Genomic DNA, 27906 nt, shown 5'->3' on the forward strand with positions numbered 1-27906 from the left:
AGATAATGGCATTTGGACTGCTGACTTTTTTCAAATATCTATATTGGTTTGTCGAAAAGTATTGGCCATTTTAAGCCAATAGTGAAACGTATTACTTAACAAAATATACACCATTTTGATCGACAACCCTTTACCATTTTTCCGGTAATTCCATAATCTAATCACTTGTGAGATATCTAAGCGTAAAATTGTCACAGGTAATTTTTGTATTTCTCCATTGAGACGAACATCGTTAGAGAGGTTTTGCAGAGACCTGAAGATGATGGCCTGATAGTGCAAGATCCTCCAGACTACGCAACCAATGTATTAAAGTGTCGCATCTATGTTTTCTCAGATTTTATCAGCTAACTCAACATGTGTGTGTCCGCATTTTCAATAGCAGAAAACACTGGTCACGAATTTCTGCTAACGGCTTGAAATCTCTTTAATTGTTAGCGGTAGAAGTCCGAATCAATCGTTAAGATGTAAGGTGGCAGAAAGTCATAATGCACGATCGTTGTTCAATTCAACCAATTACTTAAGCCCAATTCCTTGCGCGTTAAGCTGAGCTGTACCACGTATTATGATACATAATTTATTCGTACATTATATTATAAATTATTCGTACATATCTTCTGTCGTCTGCTTCAGAAATAGTTCGATTTTGTTTCGCATCTGTATACTTCGTAGATAAAAATGTCGCTTCGAGCACTCTAAATGCTCTAGAACCGTTTGGCAAGATCGTCCATAGCCACGTGTCGGTCCTTCTCAACTTTTCAGCAATTTAATTAATTTTCCTTTGTAATTGATCGATCACTGCACGGCAAAGCATCTTTCACATTGACATCTCCATAAACGTAAATGTAAATAAATAGTGAAGTTTGCAAACACTTTACTCTCTGTTTTAGGTCGATGCTCGCACCTCTACTAAATTTAGCCTCTATTGACTCTGTTCTATTCTAATTGACACCAACACTAAGGAAATATATAACTTCTAGCTAGGGAAACTAACTATCAAAACTTTTTTCACAATTCAGTGTAAAGGGTGAGTTTTGTTCTATCGGTACCAGACGAAAATTACTTGACAAACTGAGATTGTATGTTTTTTTACCAAGTTTCTACCTGTTCACTGAATGGAAAAGTGTAGCGAAGCCACTACTTCAAGCGGTATTTACCGGTCCTTCATAGTAAACCGTATAGTGTAAAGACGTCTAGCACCGAAGAATATATTTCTTCGGTTTCAAAGTAAGCTGAAAAACCTAACTGCAAGGTTTGATCGCTTACTCCCAGGTAATACTACATTGATAGATTAATTAGTGCTAAAGATTCTTGACCAGATCGTGGACTCCTAAGGCAGACATTCCACTTTGGTAATGAACTGGTTCCTAGCTAATGCAATGGACTTATTATCTTTGCTGTTAGCTAGCAGGCAGATTGACCGAAGTACCGGTAGGAAATATATTAAAGCAGCAGAGAAAATCAGAAGTCTGAACATGTTGTGTTTAGAAAATAGGCCATTGCCGTAGGTAGGTAGGTAGGTAGGTAGGTAGGCAGGTAGGTAGGCTGGCTGAAAAAACCTGCCTTGACCCAGGATCTCGGTACCTTTGTACGGAAGCAGTTTTAGATGAACTAATGATATGTGGACTATGATACCTGCAGAACCAACTGTAAAATTGAAGTTCAATGTTGCAGCATCTAATGCATCTTTTAAATAAATCTCTCAAATAAATCTTGATTTTTCTTAATCATTTTTTCTGAGCCGACTGTGAAATTAACTACATACTAGTTGTCGTACTCGTAAAAGTCTTTCACTATGTCATATTACCTCTTGAACACTCACTAAGCTACAAATCGCCCTTCGTTTAATAAATTCGATAAATCCTATCTAAGCAAAACCATCCGGCTAACCTTCTCTAATCAGGCTAGTTTTCGACACTTGCACTTGTTTCCATAGAAAAAAAATGGCCGGAAATGAAGAAGAGAGGAAATTATAGATATAAAATTTTACAACTGCAGTTGAAATTTCTAATTTTCAGCAAAGATATACTCGAGGGTCTCAATAGTAGTAGTAGGTAGTGCAACGGTAATTTTTTAAATTTCATGTTGCGTTTTCGCAGCCTCATTAAAATGTACAGGATAGCATGACTTGCTGGTAGATAGCTTGGATTATTGCTAGATCCGCTCGGTCGGTACGTAGCTTGTTAAGCGGGAAAGAAACGCGACCTTCAGCGTTTCTTTCTGCTCCGCTACTACTACGAATTCAATTAAATATTTATCCCAGGGTTGTTCGCAGAATACATATCAAGCTTACAATAAACGTTTGGTCTATGTGGGACTCCCAAGAGTCGGGCTGTAACATTGTTTATGCATGACAAAGTTGCGTTTGGGGCTTGCTCGTCGTGGATCCCGATTCGGACCATCTACAGAATTTTAATCGCATATGAAAAGAGCAATCTGAGTAAATGTGATACACATGTTAGGTAATAATGAAAACAGACATGTCTCGCGTCCGTGAAACGCAGGTGGCTATTTGTTCACGAATGTTTTGAATTTAGTCTTCCCGATGACCGAGATGGCTAAATCTCTAACTGAAGAAGGCAAGGAATTGCTGATTCAAGTCCCGCTAACGTCGTATGTTGTACGACAAATGTAAAAAAAAAAACATTAAAGCTATTCAGAAGCAAGAACTTTACTTACCGAGAGCACCGCCGCCAAACGTCAAGAGTTCCATTCTCCAGATAAAAAAAAGACACTAGCAGCTACTGGAATACAAAGTACAGTGCCGTCTTCACTACAATTAAATCAGTTTGGTTCCGACATCATGAGGGCCGCTGAGGTGCAGAACAACGGCCGGAAGACTGCAAATGATGAATAATAAGGGTAAACAGGTTTATTAATTAACCATCGGAACGCACTTGACAAAACAGGGAGTCGGACGATGGCGGCTGATTAGAATAATTTACGCATGAATCAAAGAAGACCAAAAAATAAAGTCAAAAAGTTCGTTTTTTCTTTTACAGGTTACACAATCTAATTTGCATTCTAGCATGCTTAAATATATTCGTTCTAGTATCATTGACAATGCCATCACGACAAACGCAAGAGGGTAAACAAGTATTAGACTCGAGGACATTGTGGTAGTTCGGTTGGGATGGCTTACGATAAACTGTGTTACGACATTTCTAATTTACTGAATGTATATTCGATAAAGAACGTTTTATCTTTTTTCGTAGAGACGTTTGCTTTCAGCTTCCCGATAGAGAAGCCCTTGAAGCCTGCTGCCATCGCCATAGGATGCTCACTCATTGATCATACAAGGCCCGTGATCAGTTTGAAGTGAAGTTTGTTTTCTTCATCCACTTATTATTTGACGGCTCCAATTGCTTTATAACGCTATTTTTTCCTTGTACAGTTTTATAATACCGTTGCACCTTTTTCTTGTTAGCTAAAATTACTAAAAGGAGACACGCTGAGTCATTCATCATCACCATCGCAGAGGCTCTGCGAAAGTGGATTCGGCGAGATCTTTAATATTCATTGGCCGTTCTTTTGAACGGATCTTTTTTGTACTCGAGTGCTTTTCACCTGTTTATGTTCGATGAGAAAATCAAGTAAACTAAATGTAGAACGATTTCAGTAAAGAAAATCTTTCTGAAGCTCGTGGTAACAACAAGAAGTGCTTTTGAGAATCCTGCTTGCAACATGCAAAACGTATGTTCGCTGTTTAGCCGACCAAAATCGCTTTCGAAGTCGAATCGCTCTTCGAACCGCGTCGGGTCTCATTGAAAAAAACATAGGCATTTACAATGTATAAGACTTGCCACGAAATTGAATTGGAATCCCTAAGCTCTGTGGCAATGATTTTTTTCTATTCAATAATATAATATAATAGCTACATGTCAAACATGGTATAAACAGAATATATTTGTGGAAACATGAGTTACCCCAAATGACTTGGCTGTTGTGAGGTACCCTTCCAATATCAATACTCTGAGCTTCAATGGGGAGTTAGGAACTGAAAATACTTTAAAAGTTTTTGTTACGTTACTTACATAAACGGTACAAGCATTAACTACCACCTGTTTTCGCTGTGTGTCTTTGTTTTTCGAAAATAATACCTTTGGACTATAGTAATTCATTTATGGCTACATTTACGGTTGTAAATGGTTACGGTCGAGCAAAATATACTGCACAATAAAATGAGGTCGGTTAAGGATGTCGTTATGATCGGATCGTATATCAGAATTACTTTGGGTACGAACTGGCCTCATAAGTGATGAAGGCTAATGTTCGTTATTGCAATCAGCCTTCGGCCTAACGATTTCATGTACTGTGTCCTGCAGCTGTATCACGCAATAACGGCAACAGTTAATTCTAGATTGACACAGGCAGTTGTTCCGTTTTGTGAATGGGTTTGTATTCGATATATCACATATTAGTATTACCCTCACCTACCATATAGTTCAGCAAAATGTTGTATCAATCCTAAACCTTTTTTTTTTTTTGGAGGTTGAGGGCAAATGCGTTATGCAGGCCAGACATCACTGAATTGTGCTTTGTCTGATACTGTGGGACTCTCACCCACTAAATCCTGGACCTCTTCATCAGCTTGGGTCATAGTTCGGGATATATTTGATATTACTTCGAAACCATGACTTGCAGGAACGGTCATTTCGTCATCATTCACTTTGAACCCTTCCAGTCCATCCTCCATTCTGGCTTTCCCCTTGACCGTATACGCTGGGTCTCGAGAGAGACCAAACTTCCTGCTCTCCCGTTAATGCCGACTGTTGTGTGTCAGGCTCTTGATTGCTTCGGGCCTGTCCTTCTACTATTCTCTCGCGTCGCATCCTTTTAAGCTGTTCCTTTTCATAATGTCATCAAAGAAGACCGTAACTTTAGCCCAGGTCGTCCTGTCTTTTATCATCATATCCACCAGTTCCTTAGCGCTGCCCTTTGTTGCTATTTCTCTGTGTACTTGTTTATCCCTAACCCCTTTAAGTGCCTGGCAGTGAAGTAGAGTATGTTCTACTCCGTCCTTCGTGCCCGACACGCAAAGTACACAGGTGTCCACTTGCGTTTTGCCGATCTTTGTCATGTAGGTCTGGAACTGTCCATGACCCGACAGGACTTGGCAGGAATGGTACGTAAGCTCTCCGTGACTGCCGCGAATCCATTTTCTGGCATCTGGTATTAGATGTCGGGTCCAACTGCCCGGAATCTCTCCTCGGCCTTTCGTGTGGGGATTTTCCCATCGCTGTTGCCATTTGTCCAACGTGGCCTCTTTGTCGTCGTTCGGCTCTTTCTCCGGCAACCAGATCCCATGGGACCATTTTGGCCAGTACTAGAAGTGCTTCGGTTGACACGGTTCTGTATGCTCTTGCCACACGTATTCCGACTATTCTTTGAGCAGCTAGCAATGTATCTCGGTTGGCTTTTGTCTTCAGTGCCATTTGTGCCCATACTGGGGCTGCGTATAGCGCTCTAGCCTCGGCTACTGAGGCTAGTAGTCTTCGGTTACCCTCGGAGGCTCCTCCTACTCTGCGCAGTATTCGCTACAAGTTGAGGGCTGTACTTTCTGCCTTTGTAGCTGCATGTTTAGTATGTTCTCTTCCAGTCATTGCAGCGACTATCATCACGCCGAGGTATTTCGCTTTTCTCTGGATGCTGATTTGAGTGTAACCCAAAAATATTTCTACGCTTTTGGTCTTCTTTTTTCCAGTTAGGTATATTGTTTCTGTCCTTTCCGCGGCTAACCCTAGATAATGTTGTCGTCCATCGTTCTATGAGTTGGAGGGAATCGTTAGCCTGATTCTGTAGTTCCACGTCTGTCCGGGCTCTGATTATGAGAGCCAGGTCATCTGCATATGCTATGGTGTCTAAACCCTCCGGTAGAGTCGTTATGTGCAGTACACCGTCGTAGGCTAGGTTCCATAGCGTTGGACCGAGGACCGACCTCTGCGGGACTCCAGCTATGACCGTGTATCTTGTCCCATCCGCTATCAGTCTTCTGTTCTCTGAGTATGAGCTGATGATCCTGCGTAAATACGTAGAGATGTCCTTTTCTTCCAGGGCTTCCATCAATTTTCCCCAATGCATGCTATTAAAGGCATTTCTAACACCCAGAAGGATTAGCTGAAGACCCGAAACTTCGTGCTGCTTATCTCCTCCCGCTATCCCGAGGACCCTGTCCACAGCTGTCAGTGTCGAACGATGTTTCCTAAAGCCATATTGCGCCTCTGATAGTGCCTCTTTATCTTCAGTCTCCTTGGTCAATCTGTTTACTATTATGCCTTCCATAGCTTTTGCTGCTGTGTTTAGAAGGCAAAATGGTCGAAACGCCGTAGGTCCTGTCTTTTTTCCGGGTTTTGGAATCAGTACTAGGTTCGCTTCCTTCCACATATCCGGGAATATCCCTCTTTGTCATTCGCCAGTTTTTGAAATATCGTTGGCCATCTTTTAATTAGTATCCTGACTACTTCTGGTGGAACGCCATCCGGTCCCGGTGCTTTTCTGTTATTTCTTCCAGTGTTACTTCTGGGATGTTTCTTTCACCAACCTCGAAAGTTGTATCGCCCCTCTACTGTTGCGTTGGGAACAGGCTTCTTACCGCTTTCACCACTACATCGGGGGGGGGATTGGTGACGATTTTTTCTTTATTTTATCTATTACAATTTGGTAAGGCAGTCCGAACACGTCTCGATCAACTGCTTCAATGAGTTTTTGCCAGCATCTTTCCTTACTACGTCGTATGCTTTGTTTTAACTTATTTCGGGCTTCCTGGTATTCCCGGAGTTGTTATCTTGCTCTCTGCTCTGTTTCTAATTGTAGATTGTCCGTATGTCTCTGCCAGCTTCTTGTTCTTGTGTATTTGCGTCTTTTCCTCACACACATTTTCCTGAGCTCTGTGATTTCCTTGTTTTGGCCGGTGATGGTTTCGACCGCTGGGCGGTCGCCGATCAGCTTTTGTGCATGCTTCGATTATTTGCTGACTGAGTTGCTGCGCTCCTATCTGTATCTCTCCGGTTCCCGTTTCGCGTGGCGTGATTTGTTCAGACGTTCTGTCTATTTCCCCTTGCAGGATGGAGAGGTCTAGCTCCCTTGCTTGCCGTCTTCGTGTTTTTCTCTGTTATGTTCTCCGGTGGGCTTGTTTGCTCGACGTGAAAGAATATGTAGTGGTGGTCACTACCGCTTTCCTCTTCGTCCATTACTGTCCACCCTACTGTGGAGACTGCTGCCTCATTGTTTACCAATGTGATATCTATGTGAGATGGGTAGCCTCTCTGTTCGCGAGTAGGAGTCTCGCCGTTACTAAGCACCGCAAATCCCTCTGCTGCCAGTCCTAAACCCACTTCTATCTAGTCGTTGCAAAGTTCATTTACAGCGTTCACATATCTAGCTGGAATAGACTTTTAAGTTATGAATCGAATCTCTATACTTCGAATCGAATACAAATATCTGTACTTCGTCATTTGGTGTATGTTATCTTACATTAATTTATTTGCTAATAAATTGGCTATAATTTACGCTTGCCACAATGACTTTTTAGACATGGCCCCTTCTACCGGGCACAATAGAAAACATTGGCAGGTTTACTGTCGAAACATGCCAGAGTTAGGTATTAACAGGTAGCAGTATGAACCTTCAAATACAGCGATCTCAAACGTTGGCTGCTATAGAACAACTGGCATAATTGCCCGCCCACTGACTTCAAAGCATTAGTCGAGGACGAAGGTTGCCACCCATTGTCGGGAACACTCATCAATCATCTGACGATCATTTCGTTTTCTAGATCCATAGACGCCATTTGGTTTATCGCCCTTTGTAGTAGCAGATTATTGCGCTTTCTTTATTAGACTTTAAATAAAGATAAAAAAAAAAACGTAGAGTGTCCGCTTCTTATGCCAAGCTCTCGACCTATGTTGCAGCAGTATCTTGTCTTAACAACAAATAAACTCGTACATAGCTATTGCGTTATGTTTTTGTACGGGTATACTTTTCGGTTATTTTCTTCATTGCGCCGTTGACTCAGGCTGCTTGCATTACCTAAGCAGTACGCTAAATTGTAGCCCCCCTATTGGTAGGTCTGGCGAGTAGTGGCACTGCTATCGTTGGCGCATTAAGTGGCTTAAACGAAATGCCTTCAAATCTTCACATAAGTCGACAGCAAGTGTCAGTGCTCTTCCATTAGGTTGTCAGCCGCGTTACGTGTAATAACTCGTAGCAGAGAAAGCGACGTCTACGTTATTTTCTCTATTAATCCCTCCCAAACTATGGCGTCCGAATCTATAATTTAAACCCAATGTCAATTGAGTCTTGTGTTGCGGCCCCGGCAACGGCGCCGTTCTGAAATAAATGGGATAAAATAAATGATCCAGTCGCGCAAAGTATTTATTCAGTAAACTGATTTAGGCTTTGGCCTGCGCAAACTTTGCCCTCTAGGATCAGAAATACGGCAAACGCTACGGATAGGCTCAGTGCCTTCGGTATAGCCGCATCTAGCGACAGACAAAGGATTAGGGCGAATGTTTTGCCCTTGTCTTATTGGATCGAGTAGCATTCGAAGTATGAGTGAGATGGTTTTTTCTAAAGAATATATTTATGACTGACAGCAAAATCATGTTGAGCCGCTGTCTAAACACATGGACAAATGTTTCTCAGCGAGAGTTCTTTGACAGTTTGAAAACAATGTAACAAAAAGAACTAGCCGTACCTTGTACATAGACTGTTATCTTTGTCGTTTGAACTGACTGTGATGCCTTGCAGACTAAGCGACTAAAAGAGATGAAGACTCGCTGTGGGCGAACGGAGCGACGCTTTCTTGCTGTCTCATTGTTCACCTCACAAACCTTCTGATTTACTGAAGTGCTCTAATCGAAAGAGACTGTCTAACTAAAAAATTTTCGTTGTTAGCTAGGACTACGCGTCGGCCATCCTTCTCGCAGGCGCTTAGAAAATTTCAGCATTTTGGTATATTCTCCACTTCAACCTCTCGCTGTTAAGTTTAGCAACAGACAAATATTTTCTAATGCTAGTATATCTTTGTTTGTTTAATCACACAAGTAATGTACGATAAGTCATAGCCATGTGATATAAAATAATTGCGGTAAATGGGGCAAGCCTTTGTATGCCCATTTGTTCCATAAATGTAACATTTTTTGTCTTTTGGGAACCAGCAATCGTTTTTTCATAGCCTTGTGTTGCCTGCACGTTTGCGATCTACTTTAGCAATTCTATAGCAAAGATTCTAGGACATCGATGTCAAAGAAGGATACTTCAGTCCTTTAACCTTTCAAGTTAACACTACTGTTCAGCTAGAACATTCTCATGTGCTTCAGCAACTTTATACACAGGTTCTCTTAGAGCTTCTGGGACGTCGCTACCGTAAACATACACTCTGATCCTCCCACATACAAAGCCAGCTTGTCTCTGACTTAACCTCGCAGTTCGATGGTAAAAGGAAGTTGCTTGCGTTGGCAGAGGTTACCATTATAATGAGCCAAACGGAAGTCCGTTTTTGCTGTAATAGCCAGCCACTGTCTAGCAGAATTGAACCTTTTTTTTTTTTTATACTATTTTGCCATAAACAGTTTAAGTGAAATATAAAACAGATTATTGCATATACCGATCAGATTTATCTGTGTGTAGTGAATGTCTGTTTGTTATAGTAGCGTTGATGGAGTTATATCAAAGCCTTTGATACTCGCATCGTATATGTACTATCTGCCATTGACCTGCTAAATCGAAAGTTCGACTTGTGGTATTGGTCCCAATAGGCTGACGCAACGTCAGCTAAGTAAAAGGAGACAAACTGTGACTAGTCATCCTGACGTTTGCCAGGTATACGTATATAAAGGTTAGACACCGAAAAAGCAAATATGAAAAATACATTATGTGAGCATATTTCTATAGTAACGTCAACAAACAATGACACGAGGCAAGAGGGCGCCAGTTTTTCAATTAGAGCGAGATGTCCAAAGAGCTAAAGCCGTTCGTTCTTTGTTATGTCTTCATCATTATCTAGGCTATCACGAAACGCTGTTGGTATCCAAATAGCAGCAAACACAATCTTACATAATATCGTATGGTCTATCAACAATTACGTACGATAGACAGTGAAGTCTTACATTTAACTCAAATGAGCATAAGAGGACGATCATTCAACATGGGGCTGTTTACCACTGCTTCTCGATAAAGAGGAACTTATCTAAGAAATGGACAAATCCAGGACTTCTTCTTGAAGATAATAGGACGTTGCAGGAAGCCTATTTACCCTGTCTTAGTAACTGGTAGCCTAGTTGACGCTGTCTTTTTCCTCCGTCATACATACGCGGTTTGTTATATACAAACCGCCAGGTAAGCCCGGCGATACGAGTTGTGAACGAATTTCTAAAATTGACTAAGAGCTTCGATGCCATCGTTTGGCCTCGGGTACATGCTTTCTCTTTATAAAGTCCACTTCGTAGGTCATCAACAAATTGAACATGTTAGAAAAGATGAATTTATTTGACAGTTATATTGATCATACATTTTTTGAGCTTTTTTTTTAATCTAGAGTTTTTTAATTTAAATTTGAAGCTATCAGCTTTACAGGCGCTACATTTACTATCTTAGATGTCGTTTCATATCGCCGTGTCAGATTAATGGGTAACGTGTTTGTATGATGATCTTTAGGACCCGTTGTGGTCTAGGTTCGACTCCGCATGTAGACACGTTTCGTTTTGTGCTGGGAGCTAGCTAGCTAGCGGCGATGCATGACGTAAAGCTCAAAATACAGAGACTTTCTTTCATAGTATATAATAGTGAATACATGACAGTTAACGAACTTGGCGAGTAGACAGGTCAGAGATAGTGTTTCATGCGTACGAATGTTTTTAGACCTTCGTTAAAAACAAACTTAAAGGACGTAATCATAACCGAAGTCGCAATAACGTGCCTGAACCATCCGAAGTTTTGAGTTAGATAATAGTGATTTCGACAGGCCGCGCTATTTCTCCATCCATGAAAAACATTAACAATTAGTATTTGCTGCAATTTTTATGTGCCTGTTAATGCCCTGTTACGCAGGCACACATTATACATTTATTTATTCAGCGTCTTTTAATACGATTCTTCGAAAAGCGCTGGCACTGTTTTATGGGAGCCATACGGTGCGAATTAGTAGTACCCCTTAGCACCAGCTTGTCAAGATCACGGATTTCCAGGGAATATGATCCAACGGACCCGATAGGTGAAGCGGCCGTTACTCTCACACTCTACAGATGAACCAACGTTGGGCTGATTTCAAGCTCTTATATCTGTGTTACTTTCGTGATGCCGAAACACTATGTGTCGCATAGTCATATATATGTCATTGATGATAGTAAACAATTTTTACGGCGCCTTAGCTGCTTTTTGACTTCACATTAATAGTTCTATCGTTACTCTGCTGTATTGAGATGTGCTACATTAAAGTTTATTCCACGTAATGCTGTTGTGTTACACATTAAAGCCCAAAGTGGTTGGCAGGACTATGCAAATGGTGGCAAGGAAGAGATATAATGGTAATCAAACGAGCCAAGTTTATTAATCAGATCGCTAATGACGAAAATAGGTAGTCAAAGAGGCAACTTTCAGGCTGTTTTTAGTTCGGTCACTATGTCCATGACTTCTTCTGTTCGAAACCAACTCAGACTTGAAAAGAAATCGTGTAAGTTTTCGTGTAACTTACAGATTGATAATATTAATATATATTTAGATTGTACAACAAACACATAAAAATAGCCCTTGTTCTACAAACATAGGTGATAATTAATCTAAGAACTAATAAAAAGCCATTCGCAACACATCCCATCTAGCGTCTGTGCGAAATACCGTAAGATGGGCCTTGTTGAGAGCTTTCGTTGTCGTTGATCTTATCTCGTTGCTATAACGGTCTGAAAAAGGCCTAATTCACAAGTACTTTGCCCAAAACACGGTAACAACTTCTATTCTATAGTTCTAGTAATTATAATAACACGGGAACATCCGCCCTACACATTCCTCACGGTAAAGCACATTGAATTTTCTAGCATACGTAAGGATAATACTAACTTATCAAGTAAACTAAGTTGAGTCACGCCGTAAACGTTAAATATTTTCAGTGACCAATTATAGGCATCCGTGCCTGCCAGGGAATCTACTACTATTGCATACTAATAATAACCAGCTGTGCCTCTAAACAAAGCACTACAATCTTAATTTAACCCGAATGAAAGGTTCTGGTGAGGAACTGATGTGATGGCTTTTATAGCTTCGTAGAGATATATTGATGAAATAGCCAAAGCGGAACATCTATATGATACGATACCAAGTAGAAGTTTGGGTCACGGACTCACAGGTACAATAAAGCTGTACCTGCTTTGTATACGCACATCTTTTGGGGCAGCGGCGTCCTATATTGTTTTTTTAGTTGTTCTTATGTCCTTTTGAAAAATTACGCGTGTTCATGTCGAAAACAGGCGAGAAATACAGGCGGCTGAAGGCGGTAAGGATCAGCGTATGCTGCATCGTGGCTATAAACCCCTACCACGAGCACGTTCAGGTCCGGTAAAGTCGACATGCACACGAAAGTTCATGCGCTGTACTATATAGTCTTATAAATTGTAGAGGTTGGAAAGATGAATCATCTAGCCAGTTATCTTATTAGTTGCTTATTAATTGAGGTAATAGAGGAAACTGGGATTCATGTCTCGTTTTACGTTCACCCTTAGCTGCTCCACCTATTTTTGCTGAGCATGCACCGAGCATCCCTCGTATTCCTTAGCTTAGCGGTGGCTTATAACCGAATCAATTCTCTTAAAAGCAGTTTTTGGCCCCGGGATATTGTTTTTCCAAAGATATTTCGGGAGGACGCAAAAAAAAAGCAGGATTAAATTTTGCCTCAATAATCCTCTGTTTCCTGTCTACATAATGGTTTCATCAAGATTTTTTGAAATGTCTGAAAATTTATTTGTATCGTCTGCTAATAAAAAACGTTAGGCAAGATCGATGTGCTTCAATACGATGAATTCCCATTATTACTAAGAGGTAAAAAAAAACTTGCAGTCAACCTAAGCGGCAGAAAATGCATGCCCATGTAGAGACCTTCGGAGTTTTTCTGTAGGTTTCATGAAGGCACCGAATAACTAATTTCTAGAGGTGTTTCATATAAACTCGCTGCTGATAGCTTAAAACGACTTTAACCTGTGATTTTAGTAAGTATATATGGTGTATTGAGGTTGTGCACTGAGAAGCAGATTCTTATATTAGTTCAAAAGTGTGGTTTTATAAATTACACTAATTTATGCGTCGTACATTTTTAAATAAAAATCAAATTGTTGTTCATTGCATCTTAGGACCTTAGGGAATCGTAACGTTACTTCTACGTGATTTTAATTCACGTATAATTTGTCTTGGTTCGATATTGACTTCAGTGATAAAGGCAGGTTTCAGCACTTGTATTATGGAACTCCTCGTTTGTCGCATTTAACATGCTATTAGTAAAATTTCATCAACTTTCTTTATGGTTCTTACGTAGGACGACAATATCTAAAGAAACGCAGTGATTCAATTAGTTTTTCACGGAGACAAGTGTCGCGAAAAAAAAAAAACATTAAATCCAGTCAAATCGAACTCAATATCCAATTTCACATTTCATTCATACATATTATTGTTTAGTAATTGCATATTGCCGAAAGCCATATTAAGACACTATGACGAAAAGGAGCTCAATATAGGAGGTCAGAAGCTCGGAAAAGGTATTGCGGATAATCCTCTAGACACAACATCTCTCCTGTACTCAACGATTCCTTAAAAAATCATGAAGACAGACGAAGATAATTTTTGACGTATTTGTGAGGAGTCAACAGGCAATCACCTTTTCCACAATATAATCTTCAATTATGTTCCCTGCTTTGTTGTATCTAACCATTCCTGTTAAGTGTCCCTAAAACTAGTAAGCAATCACGCTGTTACCGAATTATCACCACCAATTTGCTCAGGCACATGCAGTACATGATAGTAATTTGACATGTAGAATAAACAGAAACAACATATAACCTGTAACAATACTACTAATTATCACCGTTATTAAAACATGTGAGAAATGACGAAATAAACACCCATACATGATAGCAGACCGCACCGTAACAAAAAACAAAAAGAAAATATCGGAAATACGAAAGGCAACGCTAAATTAAGTCCTAATTTTTTTCTTTTCATATTAGGATACTATTAGAGGTAACTCGTATTACTCTATATATCCTAATATGAAAAGAAAAAAATTAGGACTTAATTTAGCGTTGCCTTTCGTATTTCCGATATTTTCCTTTTGTTATAAAAAAAAATTATATATAATTTTTTTTTTTGTTTAAACACGATTGTATTTTTGAAAGAGTAAGTAAAAAAAAACTGCGAGTTAAAGGCTGTAATTCTCTATGTGGAGGGACCTGTGTAGCAGCAGTTCATGTCTAACCGTCGAAGTATCTTCATTTTTAATACAAGGTTACATTTGTTATTTAAACTCTCGTCAGATGAGTCTGCGCTTCTCGCCAGCAACCCAATTCCCTGCGTAGAGACTGCAACGTCCCAATAGGACAGAACGATTCGGCATACGGAAACGGTGTTTCGTAAGGACAAAATTCACCGAAGTTAATTTGCATATCATTGAGCTGGGTAGGCATTGGTAGAATCAACATACCTACAATGTTAGTATATTGCCAACAATAAGCTCTTTATGAATACATATAGTTATTCGGTTACAATAGGCAAAAATCACTCGTAAATTGGTTGTATCTACACTTCTTGCTCTTCATAGAGTGGCTGCCTTCATACGCGTTTGCGATTCCTATTGCAGTATATACATGATGACGGAGGCAAAACAGCTAATTTGTGTTTTCGGATATAGTTTTCGTGTAGCATTTTTCAACAGCTAATTCGTGTTTTCGGATATAGTTTTCGTGTAGCATTTTTCAACAGCTAATTCGTGTTTTCGGATATAGTTTTCGTGTAGCATTTTTCACCTCGTATATTGTAAATTGGTTTCCGAATCTATAGTTTTTTATTGACTCAGCTTATCTGATTTATTATCTTTGCTTCCCTTTTTGTCGAGGGCTTCCCAACTATTCGTTTTTTCGGCTTGCTCATCCGTTCTGTTGTGATCATCTTGCCAATGGTAGGCGGCAATCCTGTTGCGCTCGTACTGCCAATGGTCGTCATAGATCCTGTTTCCCTCACCTGGCCTCCTGTTGAACTCATCTTGTCAGTGGTGGGCACCGGTCCTGTTGTGTCTGTTATATCTGCAATGTATACCTCACTCATCGTAGGCTTCAAATCCTTAGGGTACTCGTCTGCCTCCTCTAGCTGCAGGCTGAGGCCGCACCAGTCTAACGCATGCGTTTGTACTTTGTCGCATTTGGTAGCTGCTTCGGGGAAGTAATTACATTTATGAAGCGCTCGCAGATCGGGTGACATGAAAAGGAAGACGTCACAGATTATTGCCCAATCGATGGTCCCGTGTATTCCGACGGGAGTTCCACACCCGATCATGCAAATTTGCCAGAGCAGATCGGCTCGTTTCTTAAATGTAGTTAGCTGGGCAAGTCTGTAAGAAAATCGAATTTCCACGTGCAGATGCTGAGAGCTGGGACATCTTAGACGCACCGGTTGAGTCAGAACAACGGAGAAAGCATAAGGGCTACATGAGATATCACTGGACGTTGTAAAGTACTGACAAGCCAACCATCCGCTAACTTTCCTAGAATTGGCCACTAAACTTTTCCATGGAAAGTTACTTTTCGAAAGGGAGAAAAATGTAGGATTGATACTTATACTGAAACCTGATCAGAGAGGTCACATTGTCTCCTTAGTGCAATAAATAACGACTCCATTAGTGAAATAAGAAAAATGAACGCTTGTAAAAAACCACTGCCGATTTGGGGAGAGTCAATCAACTCTCTCGTCTTGGCTACACAGTAGGCCTTGGAAAATGCTCAGAAAAATGCGCCAATCCAACGGTCTCTGTTTTGCTATTCCTTGAAGATAAACTAAAATGCGATTTTGAACATGCCAGAACCGAAGCGGACATCCCTATATTTTAGGCGCACTACTTACGTCATAACAGAGGATGGCGTTGGCTACGAATAACGACGAGACCGTCTTGAGATAAACACTGTAAAGTTTCGCCTACGATGTATCGGTCAAACTACCTATACCGGAAGGTGTTAACAAAATACAACCGGATGTCTTTGTTGATCACTCTATAGAACTGACACGGAACAATATAGAATGAACCAAACGTGAACCTATGTTATGCATTACGTTGGGAAGGAGGACACCCTCTTGAGGGTCTATCTTTTCTTTTCAAGCCATTGGCAGAAAGAAGTCCAATTAGAAAAGCTGGTTATGTCTGTAAGAGATCAATTCGTCTCGGGAGTAGACTCTGTAGTTCCCTATGCGCCTTAGGTTTGCTGGACCGTATTATAAAAGGAGTTATAACTAAATTGAGATAACGGATGCAACAAAACGGAATTAGTTGCGATCAAATTATGGATTCATTGAATTACAGTGACGCTATACCTGTGAGGACACAACTACGGCGACATAGGGGGGAATTTGCTAAAACACACTGTAATTATTAGCGCAATCAGCAAACAGACGTTACCCGAACTTTATTCAATAAATCCAAAAAAAAAAAATACCAAAAATGTCCACGGCCTGTTATCTTAAACATACATAACTTGAAGCATATGTAGTAATAGTTACTATAGCAGAATGAATGCCCTGAAAACCTATACCAACCTGCACGCACCCAGGGCGATAAGCTTCGCAGATTCCATAGTAAGGACCAGCTCGTCCTTTCCTATAACCCGTTTAAACTTACTTCCGTCCATTCTTCGTACTGCACGAACTGCACTCTCACATGATGCAATTTCGGAAAGATCGTCTGCGGTGAAATTGTACTGAAGGTTGACAATTTTCAAAGGCTCAATCATCGGCTGCCATTCATTAACAGACACTTCTATACGGTTACTATACGGAAAATCATCAACCCAATGGTCGGGATTTACAAGGAAATCCTGATAGCTCACGTTTTCTGGCATCATGGCCAAGAAAGTTTCGCAAACGACTGAGGTGAGGTCACTACAGTAGTTGTCATGTATCGCAGGGTGATGGAGAAGATAATGGCTGAACCGTTTGAACTTCTTTACTGGTGGCCTATTCAAGTCAACGTTAATAGAGAAAACATATGCTCTTTGTAGTTAGGTGCTGGCCTGCTTCATGTATGTTCAGTAGATTAACTGATCCAGAGGCCGAATTCCTACTCATGTTAATAGTTTTCCAATAGCTCGCTTTATTCACACGGCTTGCTGAGAATATATTTCGAAGCCATATAAATTTTTTTGTCTATATACAGACGCGTATACAGGCTTTTTTCTTAACGTCCAATAAGATCAAGCTGTGACATAAGATGCCCCCACGACGTTATAAATAGCTCTTAAGCGACGACGTTATTGCGTATAACGCTTAAAACGAAACGAACATCTACATCTATTTTGCAATTTTGAAATTATTATTAAACTATTGAAAATAAATAAACGTTGTAAAACTTGAAAGTGCCAGCATAATAGACTAGTTTTAGAAGCTCACAACGATAGTACTCACAGGGATTTGTCGACATTTTTCCATAGTTGACGAAGCCTGGCCATCCCTTGCTCATCGGGTTTAGCCAGTATGGAGTCCCATGTGAAAATCGACAGCCCAAAGTAGACAAAAAACGCTGCAGAACACACAAGACAAAGGATGGACAGTTTAAAGCTATGTTGCGATCGAAATTCAATATCGGCGTCCCGACGTTCATTAGAGATTCGGCGAATCCTCAATGGCCAACTTTGTCCTTCGTCTGCCTGATATTCGTCGCCCTCATCATCTCGATCAAGGATTCGGCCCCGATTGCGGGGTAGGCCCGGCATTGCTGAGGATTAGCGACGATTAGTCAACCTCGAAAAACCTTTCCGAATTCGAGCCCAAAAGGAGGTGAAAAAGTACATTGAGCAGCTTAAGTTCAAAGGGCGGATAGCTCGGGCTTTTATATTATCATAGCGGCTAAAGCCACTTCCTGTACATGGCTTGTAGAGACGACTGAGTGTGTCCTAAAGTTTCTGATTTTACGAACTTATGATCCTTAGGATTTGTTAAGTTCAGAAGAACAGCGGATCGCGGTACGTGAAGCAAGGGGGAAAATTTAGGTTGAGTTCGTAGCTCCGCTATTTGAGAAGTTAAACGATGATGCTTGTAGGATGTAAACAACAATGGTAAAGATAACATAGTGGAATTTGACCAGGTTTAAAGCGACAAAAACCGCATTAAAACTTCGTTGTTAATAGGGGCTACAGCAGTAATGACCACCGAAGCTGAAACAGGGGATTAAGAATTCGACATTTCCCGATTCGACGGCTGTGTTCAAGCAGAAACCACTTTCATGAAAGTCGTCCTTTCTCAATCGCATCACGAACAGGGATGAAAAACATGGTGGGCAAAAAAGCATGCGATTCTTAAATAATAATTAGGAGACGGCACTCTTTATAGTTTGATATGATTTCCGCCATATTGCCTAAGGCCACCAGTTGTCCGAAACAGATGTTTATTAGAATTTCGTTGCGTTTTCGTAGAGTTTCGAAGCCAGAAATGCAAGCATTAAAAAAATATTGCTATATATATATATATTTCGAAGTCTCGATAGGGATGAGAGTGAAGTGCTCCTGACACTGAAACGATGTCATGTTTCTATAATATACAGTGATTCGCTATATAAGCTAACTCAATTTTTTTTTGGCCAGACGAGGGAGTATCGTTGACAGAGTAGGCATTCCGCGACAGAAAAAGTTATCAGGGTGCGCGACGGTGCGTCCTCATAGGTTATAATCTTTGTTAGCTTCATTCGTAGTGTACATAGGTTAGATCGAAGTCGGGTGACATTGTGACTGGCAGCCAAAGGCGGCCGATTGAACTTGATAAAAGCGTAAAATATTCATTTACATAATAATAATCTAGATTATTCGTCTGTTGCGAAGTTCTCGCACAAAGAATGAAAAACAAAAAATTGCTGATCAGTTGATATTTGCCTGATATTATATATTATAGTTTCACACCGGCCCCCTACGATGTTATTATTGGAATGAGCACGCGTATGCCTTTGTTTTTTTTTTTTTATCATACAGACATATGAAAAGAACAAATCTATGTATATCGTCACAGTGTTACACACTTTCACATGCCAGTGACCGTGTCCGTGTGTACAAAAACATTGTATATAATTATTGAACTCGATATAATGAGGATTACTATCGATGTCCGACCAATCGACAGTAACAATTGACCAAAATGATAATGTAATAGTAACAAACACTTCTATTAAACGGTTGATCTTCATACATATGGAGATACGCTTCACATATGTGTTCCGCCACTGATATAGCGCGATAACATTGCCAATAAATAGGGACGATATAAAGTATTACAAAATCATATGACTATAAATGGATATTTTCAGTGACCCTATCCAAACGCGTTCTATTTAGCAACTTAGTGCCTACTTTGATTTTAGAATTGATCCCAAATAGACTATTTAACGTCTGAGAATTGCAGAGTAACTGCACCTATTACTGCTACAAGCCAGAATGGATCTTTAAGGGAAAATGTTACAGGAGATCATCAAAGTTAGTCTCAGTTACAAAAGAAAATAGTCTATAACGTGTGTGTACATCGATCATTTACTTTTAGCTCGTATATTAATGTATAATAAATGCCACGTATTCAATCTCAAATGCTCGACCGATATAAACGCCAAGTTAGGTGATAAACGTCAAAGCTTCACGTGTTTACTCGATAAGTAATCTAAATAAGTGGAGGAAAATCCAGCAGTTGTACGTAATGAACACCGAACAGAAAAGGCTTCCTTCAACAAAGTAATAACATTGAGAAAAACGTATCAGCAAAAAAAAAGGAATTTATGTTGGTTAGTGTGATAAACGTTACGTAAGTGCTACGATGGCATCAAGCAGACGTTTGTTCTGAGTAGATTACCATTTCGTTTAAGCGTAAATTTTCTGGTTGGCCATAGAGCGTAAGTCGTAAACTACAATACACAGATGCTTCCAGAAGCTTTAAATGAAATTTCTAACAATTTAATAAGGACAGCGGACAATTTTACACGCTTCACGACTATGTTAAACGATCCGAAGATCGCTTTTCGGTGAAGTTCTGGATAAACGACAATATATTTGTGGATTTTAATTTCAAGCCTAGAGTCAATGTTACATCATTCCGTTATGTATATATGTATATGGTCAGTAAAGGCTTTAACCATCGATAAATTAGCAGACTTCAACGAAACAAGCAAACATAAATGAAGCCCATAGATACAGTGCTAAGTTGTAAAATCTGCAATTTATCTGAAATCTAGCCAATTTAACTGTAGTAGATATTTCCATTCGTCCATCGGGTATCTCAGATTGACCCAACTAGTCGAGCAAACTTAGCTCTAGGTGGCGGCTTCGGGACATTGCCTAAGAGAAGAACTGAGAATTAATGAGTAATGGATGAAATCCGACCGTTGGGATTGGGGCCCACACTTGATTCCAATTCCAATAGGTTTTGTCCCTGTGCTATCCGACGTACGTAAGAGTATTACTCAAATTCTCATAAAACGTAACATGTATGTCATCTTATCAAAATGCTCAATAGAGTATATAGCGTCACATTTAATCAAATTTGTTTTGCAAATAGCTGAGCTTTTACTTTTTGTTTTCCAAGAGTACGTCTTGTTTCAAAAAAGCTATAGGTACATCTTTACGAATCAGAATAATAATACTAATCGTATAAAGTTAGATATTATAACAAATACTAACTCAACTTTAGTTTCATATTTATCTAAGCGTACATACGAATAAATATAAGTTCCGGCTTACTTGAAAGCCACGTGAAAGTTGAAACAAAACAGAAAAATTATCGAGCAGCTATATGTCCCTCTTTCCGATCGCTTTCTTCACAACTGGTCACAAGTTTATCTCTCTCTAATTGGCAAATTACACATTTTAATGGCATACGCCCTCTTTCGTGTGATCGATCTTTGTCGGTTCTTCCGGTACTCGTCGTACTTTCATATCCGGTTCCCACTCTGCCAACGGGCACGTTTGACGCATCGTCGATAGCTTTGGCGGCCGGATTCTCGGCCTGGGACATGAGCTGATCACACGCTTCCTGCCTTGCACGTAGGCAGGTGTACGCCATACATCTTATCATGGCGGCTGCCAACGCTCGTAATTATGTCTCAGCCTTTGACGTTCCAGTGTGAGGAATTTGTGCCTTTGACATGTAAAGGTGCCGCCTGTGCTACACAGCAGACGACAAGATCCTTCCAATAGAAACTAAAAACGCCATCGGATCCAGCCGTAGCTGAGCGACGATGATACTGCTACAACCAGCTGTCGTTAACGTTATCTTTTGGCTATCATCGTCTCTTTTGGCTTCATCAGATAAGTTACAAGGATTTTGGCATTTTTTTTCTCAACAGTAGTGTTCCAATGAATGTCCTAATCACATAACTTATGATAGGCCAGTCAGTGGACGTATGTTTATTATGGGAACTGACTACGCAAGAAAGTTAGCCGAAAAATACTTAGCAGAGGGGAAGAAGCTAGCTATCAATTAGAGCTATTTTTTGCCGTCCCGTCTCTATGAATAATTAAAGATTGTGGTCGATTGTATTCTTGTCCTTCGTTGTAGTGCCTGAAACTGTGCGTATAATTAGCCTAGCAGCACCGCTCGGCCTAGGGAATATGCGCTCAAGCCGATCCAGAACGCAAGACCCTCCCAGGCATAGAAATCAAGTGAAGTGTTTTAACCGAGTAGAGATAGACGTTGTCGTGATTCGAGGAAGTTGTGCGGGCATAGGCGTCTGGGCAAACAACGGGCAAACAATTCTCAAAAAATCTACTTTCGATAAGTGGTCAATGTTCAAATACTGAAGCCATTAAAAAAAAAAACTTACTATTTGAACAAAGGCACTCTGCCGTTGAATTTAGTTTATTATTAGTGAGCGGTAAGGGTAGCATTGCTTTTTATATTTGTTTAGCTATGAACGGTACTATTATCATTGCCCCAATATCATCGGTATATACGTCCATTACAATGAAGACTACACGAACTGTGCCTGTGCCACTATGGGAAAGATCATAGAAATTCGCAAATGATGAACTAATGATAACTCTTGCAATTCTGTTAAATCAATAGCTAAAATGAGAATCCATGGGTGCGTTTAGCGTCCGATAAATACCCGTCATAAGCGTACCAACTATGGAAACACCTGAAATTACATTTTTTAGAACTTCCATCAGGGATGAAACCCCTTATCGATAATGAGTAATGTTATTAGTGGCAACAATGGATGCTAAGTTCGAATAGTATTTCGGGTTGGGAGCGCAATGATGGCTACGTTGATCGACCGTAGCTGCGCAATAAGCTGAAATTATCAACTTAAATCAAACTTGAAAAGATCGCTGAGTCTTAAATGGGAATTAAATTCGAGGACATTGACTGAGAAGGTGAACAACATTACTGAGATGCAAAATGTCGACGCAATGTTTTGGCCTACCGATTGGCCAGCACAGGAATATATGTTGGCGGACCTGTATAAGGAGTCGCTTTTAATGCCTTAACTTCAAGTACTGGCAACTTGATAGTGTTAAGCTTGGAAAAATCGATTAGATTCAGCTAGAAGTTGTGTAGTTCGTAGTTAATAGAAGAGACCTAAATTTTTTTACGATAATGTGAACTTTCTTTTCGTTACAAGGGTGTTTCGTTATCGGCCGTTGACATTTCACTTGTAGGCGTCCCCACATGTCACAGTTGAGCAACGCGAGAAGGCCGTCAGCAAGCTCCTCCTGCCCAGGCACGTAAAAATCGATTACCTCTGTCTCTTAAGATAGCCTGCAGGACACAGGATGACACTGCCTTAAATGTTGCTTCCGATTTGGATCCTGTTTGATTGTCGCTACAACACATGTTGATCCACATTTTTGCTCCTAGTTTACGAGACCCAGAAGAATATATTTATGTAATTAGTGTGAGATTAGTTGAATCTCGGCGTTTCAATTTGAATAATAGAAAGGACAGCCAAGTATACATGTGAACACATGTAAATTAACGAATTTTATTGAAACATTCAAAAGGTATGAAAACGTTTCAAGTTAATGCACGTCGTAGAGGCACGCTGAAACCGAAAATTTCGCGCCTGACATGTGCGACTAGAATTAATTTCTAGCTATGCTAGAATGCGTGGCTAGATGACAACACCTAGCGGGATTGAAGAAAAAATTCCATCGAAGAAAAAATCAGTCAAACCCTAGGGCTCCAACTTTTATCTAGGGAAATCACTAGGCATCAAGCTCGAATAGGGTTTCATAGTCACGTACCTTAATTTGTTCAAAATATTTGTTCTGTTATTTCTTTTTCCCCCCTCTGTATATAGCTGTCGAAGGGCAGAGAGTGACGTCGTATTGTGTGACGTAGCTGGTACATCTCATTGTTCATTATCACCTCAACAACACCGGTAGCAATAGTAACGCCAATACACGCGGATATACGATGCTCCAAAGACAATGGCAATTGTACGTGCTGAAAGAAATCTTCTAGGGTTTCATCAAGACTACCACAAAAATGCTTCCCATGGCATACACACACGTTGGGACATTTTTACCCTATTTATTTTAGTTCGCTTAACGCACAAACCTTTTTATCAAATCAATACGAATTTACAATAAACAGTATCCTTTATTTTATGCATTCGAAGCGAAGTTACCCATAGGACAGTGGAAATGTCCAATTGCTTCCATAAGACGATCCTGGTGTTCAATAAGGTCCAGGTACGCTCACTACTCAGTTCTCTCAGTTCTAGCTGGAATCCTACCTCAGGAGTAGGTCAGTTCCTTTTTGTGTTTGTCCGGCGCATTTACACCCGCCTCTACCAACAAACAGATCGTAACGTTTCGGCGGTGTCGAGTCTCATTTATCAATTGCGTAGCACCTGATCGCGTGTCCTACCCCCTGGCTATGAATACTGCAAGTTATAATGGAAGCTAGCGGACCTGCTTTAGGGCACGAGAAGTTGAGAATAACCGACAGATTAGCTATTCAAAAAAGATGTAATCGTATAAGCACAGTGTATCTGTTTAAAGCTGTTGGCTATATTAGAACACATCCACAGAGATATCGACTACTCGACATGAAGAACCGTGTGAAATCTCAGCATTAAGCATCGCACGGTTTATGAAGGTACGAGCTGTAAACCTTGAAGAATCAACCCCATAATACTGGTCAGTTTTAGGGAAATAGGTAATGTCAACGTGCATCCTATCTATTATAGTTCTTCTCTCTCAAGCCGATTGGTCTTTTAGAATTATAAACTCAGAATAATGTTATTGCTAAGCAATATGTTATCGACATTAATCTTAGCAATGCTTGTCGAATATATCAGTAAAAGAGACAATAGATACTTTAATAAAGTAAACACATTTTTTGAAAAGGTTGTTATATTATATTACATATTTAATGGGTAAGTAAGTGGTTGATCCGTTGACCATTAGCTAAGGTTTCCAGCGGACCAACTCGAACTATTTCAGGATCGGATGAATTAAGAACGCTTCTTCTAGGAAGATTCCGTAAAGGCTGTCCAAAATGGAGTATGGCTTTTCCGGGTAGGGCGGATAGTCTGAAATCAACTTCTGCTGTTCTTTTACAACAAAATGAATTAACTAAGTTGATTTGTCTTTTGAAACATTTAATCATCGTAATAACTTCGACTACAGAAAAACTCATCAATTCGTCAAAGCGGATTTGTACAGCGTAAAAAGGTATTTGGAAACCATTAAATGCCATTTCGTATCAATGCCAACAGACAACAAACAGAACCTAAAAGATCTTCTATTCAAGGGCTTCATGAAGTACTAACAACAGATTTGCGTAGGACGAGTTCATACCATCTAGCATGAACATGGATTGTCAAATGTCGCTAGTTCTCGAATAAAATAATTCACTACCTAGATTATGTCTTTTGACTCAAAAAAAACCGCTGAAAGAACTGTTTCACTTACGAAGCCTCGGCAATTTATGGAACCAACAAAATGTGACCCCGCTCGAGATGGGTGTCGAAAAGGTCAACACTGTTAATGCGTTTTCGGAAACACAGATTCTAACTTTGAAACAGGACTATCAGATCTAACATAAATTCGTACTAGTAGCTGAATTTATTCCAGTGGTATATGACTTTTTGCTAGGCTTCATAGGCTATTGAAATTGCTCTGTTCAAGGACGCACCAAGGCAATTTCGCTGTAGTTGAAGCCCTCTGTTACCTTCACCATTCGAATAAATCACCTGCTCGGAAAAAATTATTTCTGGTACTCTGCCATTTGCCCCAGTACCATCCAAGACTCGATAACTGTTAGAAAAATTTGACATACATGATTACTGATAAATTGAAGAAAGTTGCCTATGTATCTGTACAACACTTGTCATAGACTATGTATTGAATACTACAACCATATCCATCGATAAAGCCATACTTATTTAGAGGTTTGTTTCAAGTTACGACTCTGGTCTTGAGACCAATTTTGAATCGGCGTCATGATTCCATACTTAATTTCAAGCATAAATACCTTAGTAACAGATGCTGGTACAATGAGTAGATGAATCTACAGAAATATCTAATGTTCTCTAGTTGGTAACAATTGATCACTGTACAAATGCGTAAAAATAAAAGGAAAAGATAAAGAAAATGGGAGAGTTGAACTATTCAAATTGAAAATCATCATAGAATCTATAATAGATCCACACGATTCCTGTAGGCTGAATCTTTGGCGCAAACTACCAAGGATCAAAGTCTGATATTTAACAACTAAGTAAAAATACTATCCACTGCGATTCGCTGCGCTAGAGGGTCAAGTCTTCCAAATATCGGTTAATGCAGCGTTAGGGAAATCATCGTAGCTAAAATGCAACGATTATCCCCGTCCTATGCTGTAACTGCCTTACGTGAGATAAATAATTGAGGAATTTGAGGTTTATAAGAAATTTCACTTTCTGCTACGAGGTCTTAAAGTTGTTTTGGTTGACAGCATACGAAGCTGATGTCTGCACAGTGATTTCAGAGAATTAGCCAAATCTACGTCGGATGAAATAAGAAATTAGAGCTTCACGCCATGCGGACGCGTCTGTTCTCTGTGTAAACTCTTCATGGTTCTGTCCTCCGGTGAGCAATTGACCAGTTCAAAATAAGCTATTTACTTAGTTGTTATACGTCGTTGGAAAGCTTAGTGCGGTGCGGTGCGGTGCAATGGCAGGGCAGAAGTGTATTTGGCCCTACAAAAAGTCAGAAGAATCGTCTGTCGTCGTTGTGAAATGAAAAACTTAATAAAATGTTTTTGAACTTAAAGCTCCTTGAAAATTACTGAACTTAGTACTTAAGCGGTTTGGACTAATTGGTAGCTATATCATTAACTGACATATTTTCAATATAAATATTCAACATTAATAATATTTTTGTGTAACGACTGCTGGTGCCGACGCATGGGGTCTTGAACTGTCAAAATCAACGATTCGCCATGAACTTGTCAATAGAGCCAGGGAACATTTTAAATTTCCAATTTGAATCTCTTAGAAGATGCGCAAATAAAAAAAGACGGCCTTTTTATAGACAAGAGTTTGCGAAAATCATAGGGTCAACTAAGGTTCTGAACATCAAATAACTTTTTTTTTAGCCTTTTTGTTTCAAAGTCCTGAAATTCCAATCAGTTAGCCTGTTCAAGCTGGACGCTTTGATGGCATGTGCCTTGGAAAGCTTCCTTCCAGAGATAAAGTAAAATTACTTATTACACATTTAAGAAAGAAGAAATTAGTGTAACAAATGATCCCCTCATTTGTAGTAATTCCTATGTCGAGTACACTCATTTTTATCATAGAGTTCTACGGAAGGACCCATTTGCGAGGGCTGGTGCTTTCGCGTTATTGAGTCATTGCAACCCGACTGGATAGTAAACTCATTGTAAAAAGGCTGTAACTTATCTCTTTTTTTTTCTCATATGGTTTTTTTGTTACACATTTGTGGGGAGATTTCATATTCCTTAAACAGTTCAGCAGTGAGTAGATACCAAAAAAGATCAGACAGGGAGACTGATTGTTGTTGGTCCTTGTGCAGTTCGTGAACCGATATCTCCCAAGTAGTGTTCAAAATGTATAGTACGTATCTAGATCGCTGCTGCTCGGCCTACCTTTCGCTTACTTGGTCCTATTAGAATTAGAACCGATTAGTTGGTCCAGCTCAACCTGGGAAGATAACAACAGGAACAAGTTTCAGGAAAAGTTTTTTTTTTAGCATAAAAGCGATATTTTCCAGATGTATGGTTTTTCAGCATAGTTTCTTCTAGGCAAGCAAAAACTTCGCATAAAGCATACGGAGTTAGAGTTGTTTTCAACCCAGTTTAGATGCTTTGTAGTCAATGATAAAGAGCATAGCTTGTAAGGTTGCCGAATGTTAAATAGATTTGTAGTAAGAGGGAAGGGTTGCACTCTTGGAGTGACGCACAAAAGAGGTGTTGTCATAAGATAAGAGTAGCTTTTGCGCTATAGAAGGACAATTTCGAATTAGTTTTTTTGGCGGGCGCGAATTGAAACAGTACAGCTCTGAAGTCGTGACCGTCGCTCGCCATCCTGCTTAATATAATCAGTCATTCATCACAGAGCCAGACTTCGCAAAGCTTCACTTGTGGGGAAACTGACACTCGACAGGAGATTTTGCGTAGCGCCTCACAAGAAAAATTCAGGTCATATGGCCATCGACGTGAGACGGATGTTTATGCTTTTCTATTATAAAACAA

The 27906-nt window shown here is 39.9% G+C and overlaps 1 protein-coding gene across 3 annotated transcripts; it reads right to left on the bottom strand.

Annotated features, from left to right (window-relative positions):
- Positions 1-14685: 14685 nt before the first annotated feature.
- Positions 14686-21372, bottom strand: LOC111244528 (uncharacterized). Of its 3 annotated transcripts, none has more exons than XM_086979660.1 (4): positions 20946-21372; positions 17641-17755; positions 16777-17193; positions 14686-15628 (listed from the first exon to the last, which is right to left on the bottom strand). In XM_086979660.1, exons 2-4 carry the CDS (start codon positions 17682-17684, stop codon positions 15046-15048), a joined length of 1044 nt encoding a protein of 347 aa, XP_086835786.1. In that variant the 5' UTR covers positions 17685-17755; positions 20946-21372; the 3' UTR covers positions 14686-15045. The 3 variants fall into 3 exon arrangements, with proteins under 3 accessions (XP_086835786.1, XP_022647490.1, XP_022647489.1); XM_022791755.2 differs by having other exon boundaries at positions 14686-15580; positions 17641-20543; XM_022791754.2 differs by having other exon boundaries at positions 17641-20543.
- Between the last annotated feature and the right edge of the window lie 6534 nt (positions 21373-27906).

The sequence above is a fragment of the Varroa destructor genome, unplaced genomic scaffold (assembly GCF_002443255.2).
Source record: "Varroa destructor unplaced genomic scaffold, Vdes_3.0 BEIS01000002.1, whole genome shotgun sequence".
In the NCBI taxonomy this organism is placed as follows: domain Eukaryota; kingdom Metazoa; phylum Arthropoda; class Arachnida; order Mesostigmata; family Varroidae; genus Varroa; species Varroa destructor.

Coding starts and splice junctions, on each gene's coding strand:
- LOC111244528 (XM_022791754.2), bottom strand. CDS start 17,948: ATGCCGGGCCTACCCCGCAATCGGGGCCGAATCCTTGATCGAGATGAT. Junction 17,194..17,640: donor AAAAATGTCGACAAATCCCT/GTGAGTACTATC, acceptor TGACTTGAATAG/GCCACCAGTAAAGAAGTTCA. Junction 15,629..16,776: donor ATCGCCCTGGGTGCGTGCAG/GTTGGTATAGGT, acceptor GGTGCGTCTAAG/ATGTCCCAGCTCTCAGCATC.